Source organism: Odontesthes bonariensis, chromosome 23 (assembly GCF_027942865.1).
Source record: "Odontesthes bonariensis isolate fOdoBon6 chromosome 23, fOdoBon6.hap1, whole genome shotgun sequence".
Taxonomy (NCBI): Eukaryota; Metazoa; Chordata; class Actinopteri; order Atheriniformes; family Atherinopsidae; genus Odontesthes; species Odontesthes bonariensis.
The window spans coordinates 24,083,274-24,103,974 of NC_134528.1; the positions used below are offsets into that span (position 1 = coordinate 24,083,274).

The following is a 20,701-nucleotide window of genomic DNA, read 5'->3' on the forward strand; positions in this document are numbered from 1 at the left end:
AAGTACATTTTATTGAGCATGTTTTTTTTTCTTCACCAAATATCAAAGTAGAACAGCTTTCTCAAGCAATCATTGATGGGTTTTGGAAACAGGAAATGAGCCCCTGGTTTAATGCACCCCCTGTATTAAGAAACCCTATCTCAAAGACTGATTTTTAGTCATTACTTGGGTAGCCCGCATATTCTGAATGAGCCATTTTAATCTAGATTAATCTAGATTAATTTCAAGATTTCAGTGAGATTAATCTAGATTAAAAAAATTAATCTATGCCCACCACTAGTATATACACATCTGTTGTGAAAGGCTCCAGTCTGCAACTCCACTGAGCAAGCAGCACTAAAGAACCTTTCCAAACAGGTCAGGGACAAAGTTCATGAAAAATATTTTAAAAGTAGATATGGCACCACAACAACTATACCAAGAAATGGTAGACCACCAAAACCCATGGCAAGAAGGACTGAAACCAAACCTGAACTTTGAACCTGAACCTGAAACTCACAAAATGGGCACACACCCAAACACAAAGAACAGTGAAAGACGGTGGTGGCAGCATCATGCTGTGATGATGATAAATACAAGCAAATTCTTCCGGAGTCTTCTATTACAGTTTTTTCTCTCAGAATGATAATGACCCATTAGGTTTAAGGAGAAATATTTAAATACCCTCAGTCTCATTGAGAAGCTTGGGGGCGGTTTTGGCTTCAAGAATAAGCAAAAAATGTAAGTTATTGTAATTACAGGTTATATTGCAACGAAATAGTAAAACTGCCAAAGGATGTGAATGTTTGTGTCGATATAATGTCTGTATGTGGCAAAAGTATGTGAATACTTGCAGCAAATATTGCAGCAAATACTGCAACTAAAGATTTTCTGTAATACTCAACCATTCTTTTGCATAAGGTTCTCGATGCATGACCCAATTGAAAAACTGACAGAATTCACTTGAAATATCCTTACGATTAGATTCAGAATTGACCGGAAGAATTCAGAATCAATTGATGGAAAATGTCCAAATCCATATGTCAAAAAAAAAAAAGAAGAAGCCCAAACCATAATACTACCACCCCTATGTTTCACATTTGGGAAAAGGCTCTGAATGGAGCATTTTTCTATCCCAAAATATTAACTTTCTCAATAAAACAAAGTATCTATTTTGTTCTCATCGAGCTGTAAATATTTTTTTCTACCAGCTTTCTGTCTTGCCTGAGTGATCCTCAGCAAATTTCAGAAGGATATTCCTTTTGGAAGGAAGTGATATATTCAAATTAATATAATCATGGTAATATAATACATATTAATATATTAGCAGGCTAGCATGGTAGTTGATAAAAATGATTATGAACTTTCCAGCAGAATTAAACACAACACTACCTCAGTCAGAAGAACTCGAAGAACTGACTTATTCAAGCAGCTCCTTGGTTACATCTAGAGGAACAAATGATTCTGCGCTTTTTTTGTATTTCAGTCCTATCAAGAAATATCAGCAAAAACTGAGCTTACACAGAGGAGCTTGTGGTGGTGGCATAATATAATAATGTTGGCATAATCAAATCAGTGAAATTATTGTGAATAGCCTCAGTCAGTGAACCTGAACAAATATGATTAGCGGCAACAAATCAGAGAGGGTTTATGTGCACAGCTGTGAATGAGTCAGTGATTATGAGGCCTGAATAAAAAACATGACATAAATTACGTAATACTAACAAGCACGTGTTCAGGTGGAAGTATGTTAAGTTTTATTCCCATTTTAGCCACCCACCATTACCACGCACCCCCCCAACTTGGCTTAAAGGAACAAGAAAAAAACAAGACCACAGAAACAGAAAATGAAGCACCTGCATCGTCAAAAATCAGTTACCACCCAGAACCATGATGAACACTGCAAGCTGCAGGATGTGATGAGGCTGCTCAGACAGAGAACATACATCGCAAACACCAAAGGCACAGGAGCCACCACTCTACCCACTGACATTTCCCCCACAGAGCCACAGCCACACCAAAGCATCCACACATTAATATTGCTATTAGTCCTACGATTGGGACGTGGGATGGTTGGCACCTAATGAGCCAGTCAATGTGCATGGCTGTGTGCTTTCTGAGGTTTTTTTTTTGTGTGTTTGGACTAATGAGTGACTGTGGACCCCTACAGTGGCCTTGACTGACAAGAGGGTGTGATTACACAATCTCTAGCAGAATGGAGGAGACAAGTAGGGGTTTTATGTTCCATTCATGCGTCTACACAGTGTAAACACCTGCAGGTATGCACATACAGAAGCACACTTTAACTGGAGGATCATAACTCAGTTGCTCATCACTCGGATTTAAGCTAAAGACAAAATAAGAACCTGTATTTAAATTCTGAAAGCATTGCAGCTGGTGGTATCAAGGTAAGGAACGAATGAGTGGACTACTGGGTTGGTATGGAATGTTTGATTTATTTAAACATTAGTGTGCACTGGAAACTCAGTCTGGGCTGATTGAACTGTAATGGAGACTGATATGAGGAAAAATATGAGTGCGTTAGAAAAGAAAGGGAGGGAGAACAGAGGATGCAAGTGATTTGTGTGTTCATACATGTGAGTGTTGCTATGAACTTCAGTCTTTTAATAAAAGCCGGTGAATTGGAAAATTGCATATAAATCAGACTGAGCTGGGGGAAACCAAACAAAGAGACACAGTTGAGGAGGAATTCTAAGTATGGATTGCCTCATTTCTGACCTACATTCCACAGCTGGGTTAATATTCAATCCACCTGTACGATCACCAGTGATAGAAAATGCCATCACAGGGAGCAGGAAATCCAATATAAAATAAGGGTAATGTTTTCAACGACCAAGCCAGATTAATCATGAGAAGCAAGATATTATTATTCAAAATCCGTAAATGTTTTCCGAAAGCTTTTTGAATTTTAATACCTGTGACATCTGTGCACTGAGTGTGACTGAAAATTACTTGATGTATGATGTATATGATGTCTATGACCAGAGTGACAAAACAGATGTGTCCCCTGTCTACATGTTGACAAGAGTGGGATGGCAAATAAACTGAAGCAGGTTTCTTCCAAAATAGGAAACAATGTGGACAGAGAAGATTTGATGTGCTTGCAAGGATTCCCATTGGATTTGGTAGACCTTTTGATGAAAAACGTTTTTACCTAAAATAACTCGACAAGTATTAATGAGGGCTGCATTCCACGTAGAGAAAGTTCTACTTTTGTGCAGGTCCAACAACTTACCAGCATGCACACGTGCCTAAATTGGAATGCAGCCTCATTAATTCACCTGTCCACACGGGCACTTTGGTGTTTTGCCTGTTGCACGCTGCCCAGGTGGCATGCTTGAAAAACAAAGAGCTGCAATTGTAAATTGTTCAGTTCCTACAGACATCGGTAAGACCATCAAAACCTTAGCGGGCACAATTACTGTAATTTTTGGATAAATGCTTAAAAGTCAAACAGAGAAGGTTAAAGACTATGTACATCCTGTAGCTCTTTTTCTAGTTATCTCTGGGTGTGTAGTGGTGTCCTTTTCTCAGAAGCAGCACCTCCTGTTTGGGTTAGGGTTAAGACTGTAGAGAGTGTGGCACATCTCAAGAGCTAGTATGGCGCTGTGTCAACGTCGGAATTCACTCGCACAATGATGAATGTGTGCTACATGGTGATGTGGTGGTTAGATCTATTGCCTTACAGCAAGAAGGTTCCTGGTTTAAATCTTGGCTTGGGTCTTTCTTTGGGAAGTTTTTTATGTTTTCCCTGTGCATACATGGGATACTTTGGATACTCTGGCTTTCAGTCCAAAAACACACCTTCATTTGACATCGCCAATTAAACTAGCTTACGTTATGGTTGCATGGTTGTTTCTCTCGTTTGTCTATTTGTTGGCCCTGTGATCGATTAGCGACCTGTCTAGGTTGTTCCCCAACTGAAATAGGCTCCAGCCCCAAGAACCTTGAACAGGATAAGCAGATATGGAAAACAGATGGATAGATGGACAATAGAGAGCATAATTGTGGCTTGACGCACCTGTGTTGGCTCTAAGACCATTATTCTGCTACTTATGTATGACAATCTTTGAAGTGTTGTGGAAAATGAGTGTTCTATAGTTATTGATCAGTATTGCTGAAAAAAGTACCAGAAACCCTCCATCTTTGAGCCTATCGACTTAATTAGCTACTTTGGAGCTAACTGCAAGTCATTAGATGTACATGCCTGTGAAGCTCAAGAAGAAGTGCTGTATTGTGATGAACACATTTTAGATATTGAATGCTGTTGAGCTAATGCAGTGGTTATCTGGAGTACATAGTTATCAGCTTGCGCTTATCATCTATTTCTTAACAAAACAGTATCTCGACTCCCAATAGCCCAAAAAAACAATGCCAGACTAAAATTGATACAGTGTCTTATCTTGTAACGACATTTGTCTGCAGTTGAAGCCAACATTGCTTTGTTATTGGAGGACTGAATGTTCCAGAGGTCCAGAGTCAGAGAAAAGTGAGAGTACAGTAAGTCTGCACTCACTTGGCACTCGGTTGATGGCCCTCAGTGGTCTCAGCACGCGAACCGTCCTCACCGCTGAAAAACTGACATTCTGCAGGTTGAGCGAGTACTCCAACATTCTGAAACACATGAATAAAAAGAACAAGAATATGTTTAAAACACAGCAGCTACAAGCCAAATGCTTTCTGCAGCATTTACAGCAGACTGTCCTTGATCATCTGGGAAATTAAAAAAACACAGAAAATGAAAGGGCAATATTATGCAGTCAATTATATGTTGCATGTATTACAAGCTCCCCCACTCTCAATGGGCAAGTGGTAATTAATCTTCTGATATTCCTGACCACATTTACATTTGTGCCTTTAGAGAAGGCTGTGATTCATGTGTTCTGCCAAATAATCTGCTTTCATTCCAGCGCTCATTGGACTACAAAACCAGAAACTTTGAAAAACACCACAAACACACTCACACACACATTGTGCTGCGTCTGTTTAGTCTTGCACATGGAGCGCAGCATACATGCAATGTTTGTGTGCCCAACAAACACGCATGTACTTGCGTGCATCCTCGCACAATCAACCTTCAAAGGAGCGACTAACATATGCGCTTCCCCTTTGGGACATCAAGAACGGGTGAATGGGTCATCGTTGAACGGCGTCCACCGCGCATAAAAAAGCAGCATCAGATCAGGCCGCCTCGTAACCCTGAGACGGCCAACGCACTCTGAAGGCTCTCCGACGGCTCGTACATTTCAGAGGCTCTTTAAGGCCAGAAGGATGGAACTGAGGCAGTGAGATTGTAGGATGCCTGAGAAAACGTTTACTTGTTTCTTGATCAGTGTTTATCGTCATCCTTTTCACACTGGTTCTCTCCACTTTTGTGTGTGTGCATCTGTGTATGGCGCAGCTGCTGAGCACATGTGCAGCAAGAAGAAGCGTGCAGATGAAGGAATTCCCTCCTCGCACAGACTCCAACTCTGTCTGTCTGACAAATTCACAACACATGTTGGACAGTATATGTGTGTGTGAGTGGATGTGAGTGTGTTTGTGTCACCTGGAGTGCAAGAAACTCCCTTAATGAACCTATGACTGTGTGTTCTCTTTTAACACATTACGGTGTCCCAGTATGAGACATCAGGCTCGTTACAACGAAACACTGCTAAAACAAGAAGACGCACTCTCTCTTAGACACACACACACTCACAAACAAGTATGTGGAAGCAGAGAAATAGCTGACAGATGGTTTACAGGCCATAGAGAGAAGGTAAATGGGTAAAAAGTAAACAAAAGGTGCCCTCCCAACACCAGCAGAGACGTAATGTTATCAGCCAGTCCCTGGAAACAGGCACCTTACATCAGCTGTTGTGTAACGTTCTGCAATGGCGACTGTGGACATTCAGGTTAAAAGGAATCAACTGCCACTAGCTTTCACTAAGTGAAAAAAAAAGACACTCTGGGAAGATAAAATTGAATTTCATAAGGGTACTTCAGCAAAATACTCTAATATGAATGTCATGGGTGAAATCATATAGAGTAACACTGGAGGTAAAAACTACATTAAAGGAGCACTCCAGCAACATCACATGTCAAAGGCAATTTAGAAGTCACGGAGAGAATTAGATATGGTTTAATTTCTTATAACTTTAAGCGAGCTTTGTCAAGTGGGTTGGGAGGGGGGCTGGGGATTACTCTCAAATTATCACAGTTTGTGCTTGGCAACTTTTAATCTGCAGTGTGGGAAGTATAGGATCTAGGTTTTATACAACAGCCCAGTCTCTCCGGAAATTGTAGGATATAAATGTATGTCCACATGTCTGATATATTGTAGTTTCACAATCCTATCTTCAAAATTGTGAGATTGTTTTGCCAAATGTAACACTAGAAGGCTCCAAGTGCAGACTTTAAAGCCTCGTTTCCACTCTGCAGTCAGGTCGGTTCAGAACGGTACGGTACGGGTTTGGTCGCTTTGGGGTCAGCTTGCATTCCCACTGTACAAAGGGGACCCTCAGGGGTGGGCGGAGCGCGTGCTGAAGCGTAAATAGCAAATAACAGCAAATAACATCCATAATTTCGAACCACCGCCAAGCTTCTTCAGCTTAATGCGACACTGGCTCACGGTCCGGTTGAAACCCCTCTCTACCATTTTTGAGGCAATCAGCTGGAAAACTTTTTCGTTTCGCACAGCGCCATCGAGCTCCCGCTGCACAGCCTCCTCACCAACAACGGAGAGCAGAGCCTGGAACCGGTCCTGTGTGCTAGGTACCCCAAGCAGAAGGGTTACAAAAATGGTAACGGGTTCCATGGGACCGGTACACTTTCGTGGTAGTGGAAACACTGAAATAAGCGAACCGTTCTGAAACCGACCTGTACCGGACTGCATAGTGGAAACAAGGCTTTAGTCTGCAATGAAATCCCCCCCAAATGTGTGAATAAGTCTAACATACCACTAACTGCCTCCCATTGTTGTGTAAAGAAGCCTAATTATTGAGCTGTGTCCCTGGCAGCACCCCACCCCCAAACACAGGATAATCTGTACACAATTTCCAAAATACACAGAATGAGGTGTAAATATTCTTTTGCGAACACATACGCTAAGTTGACAATAGGTGCATGGCGGATGGTGGACTTGAAGGAGACATGATACTTTGTACGAGGCAGTTGAGGAGGAGGCTTTGTTGGTGGAGGTGGGTGAACTTGAGGGAGAAGGAATTTGCGGGTACGCATCGTCAATAGTGTACCCCTGGGTCATGGGGTGTTTCGGCCTTCAACACTATACACCCTCTCCAGAGGTGGCCAGCTGCAGGGTGATCAGTCCTGAGCTTGCGTCCCAAGCCCAATTAGACATCTCAGGGGACTATGCATGGCAGGGGCGTCCAGTTCCCTGAGTCAGGCCTAGGCTGGCTGACCGCATACCTCCTGCTGCACTACTTGGGGGCCCAACTGGGGTTGTTCCTCTTCAGCCAAAGCCGCTGGCTGCTCCTTTCGGCTGCCTCTGATGCGTCTTTGACGGCTGTGCGCAGGCTCTGGCCCCTAAGTCCCATGTCCCTCAGAAGTTTTGTGGCAGATTTTCCCACAAAGCCTCTGTACCCAACCTCCACTGGGTGGACTTCAGTTTTCCAGCCTTGATGTCGAGCTTCTGCGGCCAACTCGGAATACCGCAGGTGTTTCCGCTCGTATGCCTCCTCTATGGAGTCCTCCCAGGGTACAGTGAGCTCGACCATGTATACCTTCTTTAGGGAGGGTGACCAGAGCTCCAGATCAGGCCTCAAGGTGGTAGTGGCGATCTCTGTTGGAAAACCAGCTGTTTGCCAACATCTGCCAGCATCTTCCAGTCTTGTGCTGGGCACAGCTGGCTCCTCTCTGATAGTTTAGAGTTACTTCTGGCAGCTGTTGCCCCTTCACGGACAAAGGCAATTCCCCATAAGGTTTTAGATGTTGGCAGCGGTAGGGAATTGATGCTGGCTCGTTTTCCCTCCAGTGTGGAAGCAAGGCTCTTCAAAACTTGGTTGTGGCGCCAAGTGTACCGTCCCTGGGTGAGGCTGGTTTTGCACAGGATATTCTGCAGGACCGCAACTCTTATGTGACCTTCTGTAAGAATCACTGGCCATAAAAGGCACATACCAAATGGCGCTTTTCCACTAGCTCGCTTCGGCTCGGTGCGCTATTGCGTGTTTCCACTATCACGCAGTACCTGCAACCAAGTAGATTTTCCGTAACACCTCAGCCCTGGTTCCAAGCGGGCCGAAGCGTTACTAAAACGTGACGTCAGCCGACTGCCTTCCACTGATTGGCCGATGAGTGTCGTCACTTTTCAATACTGTTTTGTCTGGCGGCCAGGAGTCTTCTCTGGCTCTTTTCTCTTGCCTTCTGTACGACAAAAAGCCACAGGGTGAGCAGCAACACGAGCGCCTCGATGTTCTCCATGCTATCCTCCTCGTATGTTGTTGTTGTTGTTGTTGTTCTGGTCGCGCAGCCGTGTTACGACGACCCCGCCCACATCGAGGACGCACGAAGTATACTCGGTTGTAATGGAAACACAACCAAACCGAGCCGTGCCAAGCCGTGATGAGCTAGTGGAAAAGCGCCAAAGGCACATAACCAAAATATTTGCCATTTTTCCACTATAACATTTGTAACAAAAACTGTGCTGGCATTTGACAAGGGCATAAGACAAATTGTGTTACCTGAGAAATAGCCTCTTTCAAGTTAACTACGTGAGTTTGATTATAGCTGATATGATCTTTTGTAAGACGCAATTGGTATCATACAATATAGATTCGATGAAGGAAGGAAGGGAGAAGGGAGTGTCGTACAACGTGTGAATGTTGTGGGCGAGAAACAACCATAAATAAGGAATGCCTGGCACGCAGACCCAGACTTCACAATGTCACAACCAAGGCAACCAAAAAGGATCAGTGCTAAGGAGGCTTTAGCAATTCTACAGAGCATGTCGGACTGTGAATCTGATGGTGGAGATATGGACCTCGCATTTCAGAATGGAAACATTGTCAGAGATTCGTCAAGTGATTAGGATGCGATTGCTCTTGCACCAGTAAACTAGTTTGGAATCAAGTTTTGGATTGCAGCAGATCTGGACACAAAATACGTGTGTAATGCCATCCCTTACTTGGGAAAAGATCCCACTTGTCCGACGGGAGAGAGGCTGTCAGAGAATGTTGTTTTGAAATTGATGGAACTGTTATAATTGGCTTTGTTCTTAGACATTATGTATCCATATTCTGTATTTTACTAAATAACCTATGTTCCCAGCTTGTACTTTTCCACTCTGCTCATACAATGCAATGTATGTCCTCGGAAAAAATAACTGGGTCAGATAAAGTGTCTTTATTATGTCGGATAGGTCTGGTACATTAGACACAAGCCTAAAACTACACTCACACACACACGTTGTTTATCACATCCAAAGAACATGACAAGGACGGTGGTTGGCCTGCTCATGTCACTAAAAAACTGGCCAATTATACTCTGTCGAGTGTAAGTACAACCTCTGTGAAATAAAGGTTAACATAAATATGAAATGTTTCCAGATATTGGGGCTCGGACTGACGGATTTCCTGCGGGAGCTCTGTCACTCTGAGTCCAGCACTGGCATACTTCACATGTGACCATGCATAAATACTTTGTTTAACTTAAGATTTCTCCAGCTTGTTCTTGGGCTTCCAATGAAAGAATTGGGTTAACAGAACCATTTACGGACCTGGGAAGGACTGTAACTATGGACAATTTCTTTACCTCTCTGTCTTTGGCTGCAAAATGAATGATGTTGCAGGGGCAGCTTGTAAAGAATAGAAACACACACACAGTCAGTGGATCTACATGATGAGATTAATTCGATTATAGCTATATTTGGGTTATGCTGCTTATTTGAGCAAGGGTAATTATCCTTGGATATATGGCAGTGAATTAATCGAATCATAGGCACAAAGCATGTCATACTCCGTTACGATAGGTGGCGCTGTACCCGCTTCAACTATTGCTAATAGAGCTACTTCACCACCAACAACAACAACAACAACAACAACAACAAACTCAGGCATTCCAGAAAGATGCCGAACGAAGGGCAAGATGAAGCTACGTCCCTCTACATTTCATTTGTGATGAGTATGGTTATTGCAAAAACGCGATGCACAACAGCGCATTCTCCATTGCGTTGTTTGTTTCTCTCCGACGGCGGCGACAACAACAGTAATATCGTCTCCTTTGACTTACGGTATGCAAAACGCAAAGTCCAATTCACCACATGCTTCACCGTTTACAAGCACGTTTAGTGTGACTTCAACCGAGTTATCTTGGGGTCTTTATCAGATCGCGAGTAACCTGATCCGATCCAATTTCTTGTCAGATTAAGATGTATACATGGATTTAATAACTCAGTCTTATTGTAATTTAGCCAGCAACCTCAGTGGGGGTGGAGTGGCTGTTCACAATACAATGGAGACAGTTAGCACCTTGAGAGGAATACACAATTTTTACAGAGGGGAGGGGGCATGCGGCAGAAGTGAAAATCTCTGGGACCACTTGGGTAATCATAAGCATCGTGTAGAGTTTCTTCTCACTGCAACTTGCAAAAAGTTGGAGCTAGACCATTCAACTCCACCCACCTCCAAGTTGTTTATCATTTTACTTTTGGAAGCCTTGCCAACAAACCCCTAATTCTGTCCCCTAGCCCTCATCAACCATAGCAGTTTTGAGCAGAATTGGATGAGAGCAAAATTGGATGATCCAACCACGGGTCACAGCCAGACATGCTCGTCTGGAGTGGCCGTGATAAACTCCACCACAGCTGGAATGTAGCGCAACCATGGTTGGAAATTTTCATCTGCCAGACATCAGACTTGCCTTTTGGTAACTAATTAATCAAGATTCATAGCATCCTCATTTTTTTTACTTTTAGTATCTTCATTATTATAGTCACTATCCTTAGTTACTGTAGGTCAAACTGATCCAAACCAAAAATTGTCTAATTTGAACAAAATGTCAGCCTGAACAGTGAAGTGACAGCAAAATAGCAAAATAATGTAATTAGAATTTGACAGAAGTGCCAAGGTAATTTATAGCAGCATTATCATGATACCAATGGGAAAACTTATGTTGAGTGCCACAGACAAGCTACAAATCCCCAGAGCAATAAATTACAAATATAAAGGTAATTCTTCATCAGACAAAGTTAAATAAATAAACTTTAAAGTATATGATGAATGATGTCTGTTGAAAAATACTCTATGCAAAAACACTTGCAGCCCTTCATGGGAGCCAGATGACGTTTGGTGCACTCAGTGAAAACTGACCCATCTCCCCTCATCTGGAATGAAGAAACAGCTGAGGAGAAATGAAGTGTATCAAACAAATGATGGAAACAGCAGGAAGTCGTGCACTGTTTTCGTCAGAGTTCGTGCCAGTGTTGATCATGTTGATCCAGGAAAGGGCAGCGGGAGGTGGACGCAGAAATGAGAAGCAGGAGACGATGGGGAAGGCCCAACCTTGGAGGGAGTTTGCGTGAGGAGAGTTCCCAAACTAAAGCAGAGCTATGTGTGTGTGTGTGGTGGGGAGGGGGGTTGAGGGCGAAAAACACTTTTACATTTTCTAACCCACACTCTGATGTGATACTTGTTTACGTCTTGATATGGGGAGATCCCCGCAAGGACAAACTCGTGGAAGAAAGTAATGAGATTTTTGTAATTCATGCAATAAAATCGTGCTAGACATAGGTTGTGTATAAATGTACACACCTCTGAGCATGTGGACAACTAATTCATCAGTGTGTCCTCTCTTATCCAACAGAATGTATTGTGTTTGTCCCAATAGAGCCAAGGACATGAAGGATGGTACACATACAGCTTTCCAGCTATGCACAAAACAAAGGCAACTGTAGCTTGGAACTAGGCACACACTCTTGCACAAATGCATACTGGACATAATGCCAACCAGAAAGGCCTAAAATAGGAAAAGCACGTGAGGCAGCTTGAGAATGTGCGGAATGTTTAACCCAGCCTGTCCTCACCTAACCTTTATCTGTCTGCCTCTCTACCTGTATCTAAGTGTTTGTCCCGTCTTCTGTCCATCTCTGTCAGTGCAGCCGCTGTGATAATGTTAAGTAGCCTACGGTCCCATTTTTGACAGATGATTAAGGAGCAGTAGATGAATGTAAGTAGACAAAATAGCCAAATCAGGGTAAAATTCTTGAAGAGACGGCAATAAAGGGAACCTGACCACTGAATGCTGTTTCATCATTTCCTGTGGCTGGGTTTCTGTTTCTGTTTTTATGCTAATCATGATGGATTGAAGAAAAAATAAATGGAATTGACAAATTTTGATGAAGTCTCATCAGGATTCTGGCTTGATTTGTGTCTGGTGTGATAAATGATCAATAAAATACCAATACACTTAACTAATGCGTTTAAATAACTTAAGGATTAAGACGTAAGCAGTTTCCTTCCATTTAATACTGTAGCCTATTAAATTTCAGAATTGAAAGAAATAAGTAATTCTGGCTGATATGAGGCATGATTTACTTCTTTACTTGTTAGCACCCTGTTGTAAACATTGGAGCTTTCAGAAAGAGCTGACATTCAAGATGCAACTGTGATGTGATTGCTCTTTTCCTACCAACATCCATTTAATCAGTGTTGCTTTATTACCAGACCTTCAGTAACAGGCTACAATTCAATTTTCTCTCTCTGAAAATGTTTAGCTTATTTCACTCCAGTTTTCATTTGGCTCTCAATATTTGGCTTTATCTTTGGAGGATATCTTACGTCAGCTGAACTCCTCCTCTTGCTGTTTAGACATCCTGCTATGACACCTTCCAGTCAGGGTTTAGACAGCACCAGAGCACTGAGGCTGCTCTGACCAAAGTGTTTAATGACATATGTCTGAATACAGATGGTGAAAAATGTCAGTCTTAGTTTTACTAGATCTCAGTGCTGCATTTGATACAGTTGACCACAATATATTACTGAAACGACTGGAGAACTGGGCAGGTCTCTCTGGAACTGTACTAAACTGGTTCAAAACATACTTAGAGAACAGGAAGTACTTTGTGTCAATAGGTAACTTTACATCTGAGTAGACAACAATCAAATGTGGAGTTCCCCAAGGTTCAATCCTGGGACTTCTTTTGTTTAACATCTACATGCTCCCACTGGCACAGATTATAAAAAACAACAAAATAAACTACAGTAGCTATGCAGATGACATGCAGATATACATTACAATGTCACCAGGAGACCGAGGCCCTGTACAGGCTCTTGGTAAATGCATTGAGGAGATTAATGATGGATGTGCCACAACCTTCTCCAGCTAAACAAAAACAAAACTGAGGTAATTGTCTTTGGAGCCAAAGAGAAACGATTACAGGTCACCACAGAGCTTCAATCAATACACCTAGAAACTACCAACCAGGCCAGAAATCTGGTTGTAGTGATGGACTCAGACCTAAATTTGGAAAAACACATTAAGGCAATAACAAAGTCAGCCAACTATCACCTTAAGAATATATCAAGGTTAAAAGATCTGATGTCTCAGAAGGACCTGGAAAAACTAGTCCATGCATTCATCTTTAGTAGGCTTGATTATTGTAACAGCATCTTTACAGGTCTACCTAAAAAGTCAGTTAGACAACTGCAGCTTATTCAGAGCTCTGCTGCTCGAGTCCTCACTAAGGCCAAAAAAGTGGACCACATTAGTCCAGCTCTGAGGTCTTTACACTGGCTGCCTGTCCATCGGAGGATAGACTTTAAAGTTCTGATGGTGGTCTATAAAGCTCTGAATGGTCTCGGACCAAAATACATCAGTGACCTCCTGACCCAGTATGAACCTTCCAGACCCCTCAGGTCATCTGGATCCGGTCTTTTATCAGTTCCCAGAGTCAGAACCAGACATGGAGAAGCTGCGTTCAGCTTCTATGCTCCACATGTCTGGAACAAACTCCCAGAAAACCTCAGCTGGGATCAGCTGAAACAGTCCAGGTTGAAGACACACCTATTTTCAGCTGCGTTTGAATAAAGCTCAAAATCTGAAGCTTGAGTTTCAATACTTAATCACATTTTTACAACTGATTTTATCTATAGTTCTTATTTCTTTCTTTTTTGTTTAAAATTTAAATCATGCTTTTTATTTCTACTGTTTTAATGTATCTGTAAAGCACTTGTTGTTGAATTGTTCTATACAAATAAACTTGCCTTGCCTTTACTTCATCAATCACTTTCCCAGCTGCAGCTTTTCATGTGGGAGAAACTGTACGCTAGCTGCCAAACAACTACAAAAACAAAGTAAGCAAGTAGCTAACTGTTGAGAAGTTGGCTTCAGAGGAGACGGATATGTCCCTCAAGAGTTGGTGGAGATTGAAATAGAACTAAAAAAAAATTAATATTAGACTTACATTTGGCAGGTTGCCTAAAACAACGTAAAAATGAATGCTAATGCTCAACATGTTTGATGGACGTTTAGCAGTTTGCCAACCCATTAGCGATGTCAACTTAGAAGAGCCAAAATGTTTGTGAATCTTACCCTTTGCCTTAAAGTTAACACTATTCAATTCATCTTAAAAGTAGTCTAAGGGTTGTGGGGAGACTGGGTGTAGCCTTAATCCGAAACTATATCCCAAACCAACAAACACTTTAACTATAGTTTTCACAACATAAAATTGACATCTAGGACAAGCATTTAGTCTTATGTGCTCAAAACATTTGGCTTTTAAGCAGCTCAAGAGTCAGACTGTACCTTTAGAAGTTGGTGACGACTTATAAGAAAAAGCAATTGTGAGGTTTGAAATTCTATTCCACCCTAATAAACACTTGTGTACAAAGCCCTAACTTCCTGGGTTAAATGCAGTAATTTCTTAGATATATTAGGAAATTCATAAATGCATGCACTCGGAAAGTTCAATTTTGAGGCTGAGGTTGTCACAATGTACACAATGTACTGAGTGAGCCACAGAAGAATGTTTGCTCTGTTTAACCTCACATTGATTACAACATGAGGTAATTACTTTGGTATCAGATTATCGAATTATACTGTTCCTCCATCATTTAATTCCAGTCATTTTTTACATATTATGAACTAACCAGTCATCTGTAGGCCTCCTTTATTCTGATTTTCCTTTAGTCACACATTGTTTGCTTACTATGAGCCTCCACACCAGTGACAAGCAACCTGCAACACTGGATGTCCCTCAGCAAATTAATTATGAGTGAAGGACAGCTCTATGAGTGTGTATATGTGTCAGGGGATAGGTTCTGATTGTGGTGTCTGTATGTGCACCTATGATGCGGTGTAATTGATATGAGCACTACTACATCCTGTGGTCTAAGGGATTTCCCCCTTTTCAATGCAGTCTCGCTCTAACTTGTGTAAGAGGTTGGTTAAGTTATGTACACAGCGCAAATTGAAGCAGTTTTATAAAAAAGTAAAAATGTAGAAAGCGACTTAACTGTCTGGTCTCCACTGGTCTAACTGCTGCACACCTACATCTACCTTTGAAAATTGTACCATAACTATGTTTTGCATTATGTAAAATGGTTGGAAATTTATATTGAATGACTGTAACCTGTTCAAAAACACGTATTGTACAGCAGTTATTCACAGGACAGAACAGACTTTAAGAGCTAATTGACCAACTCTGACCTTCCCTGACAAGGTAGGGCATTGTTATAGGACCTAATAAGAATAAAACAGCTTTTTTTTCATATGCTATGATATATGTGGTTAACAAACACACTTCCAAAAACATAAAGAAAGTTCTAGTTTATCTGTAATTCAGCTTGAATGTGTTAAGTGTGTGGATTCAATACATGTGCAACAAAATTTGCATTATATATTTAAAATTCCATGCACATCAAGTTAGCAGAGAACCTTTTGAATGGCTACAAACTGCCTAGATTTTGACATGATATTTGCAAAAACTAGTAATATTGGGCTGCGTGGTTGTGTGGTGGTTAGCACTGTCCCCTCACAGTAAGAGGGTTCCTAGTTAAAATGGTGCCTTTCCGTGTGGAGTTTGCATGTTCTTTCCATGCATATGTGGGTTATCTCCAGGTACTTCCCCCCACCATCCAAAAGCATGCATGTTGGGTTTATTTGTGATTCTGATTGACCATAGGGGTGAGAGCGAATGTGCATGGTTGTCATTTGTATCTGTGTAGCCATGCGATGGACTAGCAACCAGTCCAGGGTGTACCCTGCCTCTCGCTTAATGGCAGCTTGGATAGGCTCCAGCCCCCCGTGACCCTAAATAGGATTATGCAGGTATAGAAAATGGATGGAAGGATGGGGTGAATCAATAAAGTGCGGACACCTTTACTCTTTACTTTACCAATATTTTGGTTGATAATGAAGGCTCCATCTGACATGCAAAGTAATCCCAGCGATGCTTCAATACATTTCAGCTCATCCCTTTTCAGTTTCATCTTTCTCTTCCAACATCCCTTCTTTCATTCCAATGCATCATACCTCACGCCTTCTGAATCACAATTTATGGCTGATCTGCTGACCCACTTAACCAACATAGTAGGGACATAATCAAGCTAATGGAGGAAAACCCCAGGTGGATAAGGACTCTTAGGACAAGAAAAGCCAGCAGTACAATACTGGTATTGTCAAGTGCAAACTAAGGAGAGGTAGAGGAGGGATGAGGGAAGAGGGAAGGAGAGTAGAAGTCTCACTGTTGGACCCCTGACAGTGGACAGCTTGTTTGTGGACACTGTATCCTTGTCTATGTCCTTCCATCACTTGTCCACATTAATTTCTTTGTCTGTGTCACTGGTTTTGAATGGAAGGCACCGTTTAACATTCAAATAACCTTATTTGTGACATGAGAAGAGTGATACCAGTTTTACACCTGTCAGGACACATTTTCCATGGCTTCTCATATAGACTTAGGACCGGGGAGAAAGCTACTGTAGCCTGCTTTGTCTGTTAAAACCTGTTATTTAATGTCTATATGTCTGGGTTTGTCCATTTATCCCCATATCAAAAAAATATACGTATAAATGTTGATTTGTGACTTTTTAGGGGAAACAGTCAAATACATATATTTTTTGTATCATCTACATTTATATTCTCCCTTGGCAGACATGAATGACTTGGTTTAAACTCTGTACAGGTGTGTCACTGTGGTTGCCAAGTTGTGTTGTAACCTCAGTGCAGTTCTAATTTGATTTGTATTGTTTTTCTGTACAGACCCAAGGTAGGGATTTCCTCCAGCTTATGGAATTTATGCTAAGCTATAAACTAACCGCCACCCAGCTGCCTCCTGTTCCTGCTCAGGGTAACTTTAAATGTAAAGTCAACACCAACAACAAGATTGTGAGATGTTTTTGCTACATTTGATTCACAATTTTTTTTCTTCATTTCCTTCTTATTTGCACCAGGGAAGGAGTGGAACACTATGTGGCACACTTACTGAACACTGCAAGGTGTGTTTGTATTCTTTGAACTTGATTGATAAAAATATATATATATATATTTTACTGTGTCAACATCATACATTCATCACACTAATTAGTGAGGTCAACATCATAAGTAGGGCATTCTTCCTCTTTTTTAGTGATCACATAAATTTCTCATTTCAGTGTTAACTTTAGTCCAACTTGAAATTAAATGTTTGATTCATGTAAAAAAAATCTGGAAAGCTCCTTTCTGTACTCCCCTGATAATGTATATGCTGTTTACACTGTTTTATACAGCTTGCCTACAAAAGTCATATAGAACTGTTAGCCATACTCATCTACAACTCTGTACCTTAGCTTAATGCTCCTCATTCTTGCTGTTACTAGACCCGCTGGCAAAGATGCCCCTAAACACAGGACTTTCCCCAAGGAAATTAATTTCCCTGTCTGGTACCTTACATTTGTTCTATTATTTTCAGATCTAGCTTTGTTTTATTTTCAGACTTCATTCTGTTTTAAGTCACTGTTTAGTATTTTTCTTTAATATTTGTCATGTGTTCCTGTTACTTTTTTAACCTTTTCTTTTCTACACATGCTTTTGCTTTGAGTGAATTTAGAGCGCTATGACTGCTTTCTGCTGTAGGTAACACACTTGCTACTTATAAGTTTTAACACAATAACTCTTCAAATATAATTTTTAACCAAACCACGTTACAAATTTTAAATGCATAAACATTCGATGCAGGAAAAGCAATTGGCTGGCTGCGCACAATGCCATAAAAGGCATTTCTGAGCATTTAACAGGAACAACACTTGTAGTAGTACAGCAGTAATGGGTGCTGTAACTCAGATAGTCACAGTTGCTGGTTAATATTCAGGCCGGCGGCTAGCTGCCAGTCAATCTGCCCGCCTCTGCTCAGCAGGTCCACCTCCAATGTGAAGAACTGTATTGTAATCAAAACACTGTCGCAGAGTGTAACACTTTATTTAGCCAGCAGCTCTGCATTTAGCACAGAAGCATGAGATTTATAAACTGGGTTTTTGTTGTCTCTTTTCCTCAGAAAAGCAAACAAGCATAGCTAAAATGGTTAACTCAAAATAAATATTTTAAGGTAAAAATATATACATATATTAGGTTTAACCACCACCTTCCTCTCTTAAAGTATTTCCTTCTGTCTCTTCTTTTTTTCCCAGATGTTTTTTTTTGTCAACGCCAACTTCTGGCCCTCCTTCAGCCTCTCACTTTTCTCCTTTTCAGACATCTCCGTTTCTCTGTCTCCTTCATCTTTTCTCCCCCATCCTCGCAGTCTTTCTTCCATCCACCGTCTCCCACACTACACTGGAGCTGATCCAAAGTGTCATCAATAAATCATGGCGAGCAAAAAGGAGACGACACTTGGGATTAAGGTTCAGGCTTCTTTCTCAACTCCTTCAGTGTGACTCAGAGATCACTTTAGACTGACAATGTAAATGGTGTTAAAAATATTGTTGTTCTTTTCTGATTTCCTGTTTGCTATAGTTGAGTCCTTTGGTTTATTCAAATGATTACAGTCTTACCTCCCAGTTCCTGTATGTTCTGCTGTCAGCAGAACAATATGAAATTAAATGAAATGAAAATGACCCAAAATCTTCATGCATTGTGAAACATCTCAGCACATCAGTAACACTGGCATGGTTCTTGGAAAGCCCCAGCTCCAGAGGTGGCTGCTTTTGTTGACCAGTGAAATGTTTCCCCACATGGACAATTATTGCAATTGTTATTACAATTATAACATGAAAACTGCACACAGATTCCTATCCCATTTAAAATTAGTTCAGTACTTTGGTTTGATACCTGCTAAAGACCAAACACATTTGCAGAATCTTTAAACACAGAAGGTACCTTAAACATCTTTTTCTGATGCACAGGGAACTGCTCCTAAGTTGCATATTGGTAGCTATTCTTCTGCAGCTGTGACCAATGGAAGTGGAATTACTTTGTACTGACAGGAAATGGCATTCTATATTTCTTGCTCATCAGGCAGGGGATAGAGCATGTGACATGTTTGAGATGAACATCATCATTGTTTATTTATTTATTTATTTTTGCTCAATTATAACTTAATTAAATATTAAAAGCTCTAGCTTAATGCTAGCCAGTGAAGCTAATGCAATGTAAGGGACTTGGCTATGTTTAGGCTTCAGAAAATAGCAAAGTTTAAGCATTAAAAGAATTTGTATGACTCAAAAGTACTTGGTTAAAGGATTAAACGTAGCTCACATGGTTAAGGTTATATGATTAGGTGTTGAAATACAGTACATTTAAGTAGGTAAACCAGATATTTTTCACTTTGCCACTGCAATGCTTACCACAACGTTTTTTAGTGCACTTGCATGGTAATGATACCTTTGTTTCATCCTCTTTTACAAAAAAGTCCAATTTCACAACTCAAACAAATTATAAAATGTAGGCAGACACAAGCAAATGTGCTCAGGGAAAAAAAATCCAGAAATCTACTATGAAACACAAGGACGTTGCTCTGGAAAAGATTAAGATTACAGGAGAACCACTGAGCTGACAGAAAACAGAAGGTATTTGTGGTTGCAATCATTGCTGTAGTGCTGTGGTGAAAAATGATGGATTACTGGATAAAGGCAGTCATTACATGCATTACAACCATTATGATCTTGCATATGGTATATTGGCAACAATTACGGCAGTGTCCTGCAGCAGATGATTAAAGGTTTTTATATGATAAGTCATAAAGAAAAATGCTTTCATGGAATCAGTTTCATTTGGAATACAACAGTACCAAACAAAATATTGAATCGCAGTTTTGTGGCTTATTAAATAACAAATTTCTCAATCATTTTATTTATCCACACTGACCCACACAGTCTATAACATTATTTTCATCTGCTCTGCTCAAGCATATCATATTAAATTTTGAAGCAGTCAACATTCTCTTCTTCTCTTCCATTGTTCCTCTTCCTTTCTTTGTCACAATTACCCCCCACCCCCTCCCTCCTTACTCCACCATGGTCCTTGTCTCTCTTTGTGGGCAATTGCAGCCAAAAGTCAGCCACTGCACTCTGCTAGTTAAACTCTCAAAGTGATCGATTGGGGCGCCACTGCCCTAATCGATAAAAAGAAGCATGAATAAAAATTTTCAGGTCTTTTAATGTACAGGTGAGCCTGTTAAGTTTGTCTATGTGCAGTTATAATCAGGTTTTTTGCATGTATATAAGGATCTCGCCTTTCTCCTTATGTCCCACTTTATTCACTGATCATTCAGTTTTAAAGGTTAAAAATTCCATAG

General features: G+C 40.9%; 1 protein-coding gene across 12 annotated transcripts in view; it reads right to left on the reverse strand.

The window, feature by feature from the left end:
* Positions 1-20,701, reverse strand: part of cacna1g (calcium channel, voltage-dependent, T type, alpha 1G subunit) — a 192,798-nt gene that overhangs the window by 145,073 nt on the left and 27,024 nt on the right. For all 12 annotated transcript variants that reach the window (XM_075457857.1, XM_075457861.1, XM_075457856.1 and 9 more), the window contains exon 3: positions 4,517-4,614. In XM_075457857.1, coding sequence (XP_075313972.1) covers positions 4,517-4,614 — 98 coding nt within the window. The remainder of the gene's footprint in view (positions 1-4,516; positions 4,615-20,701) is intronic.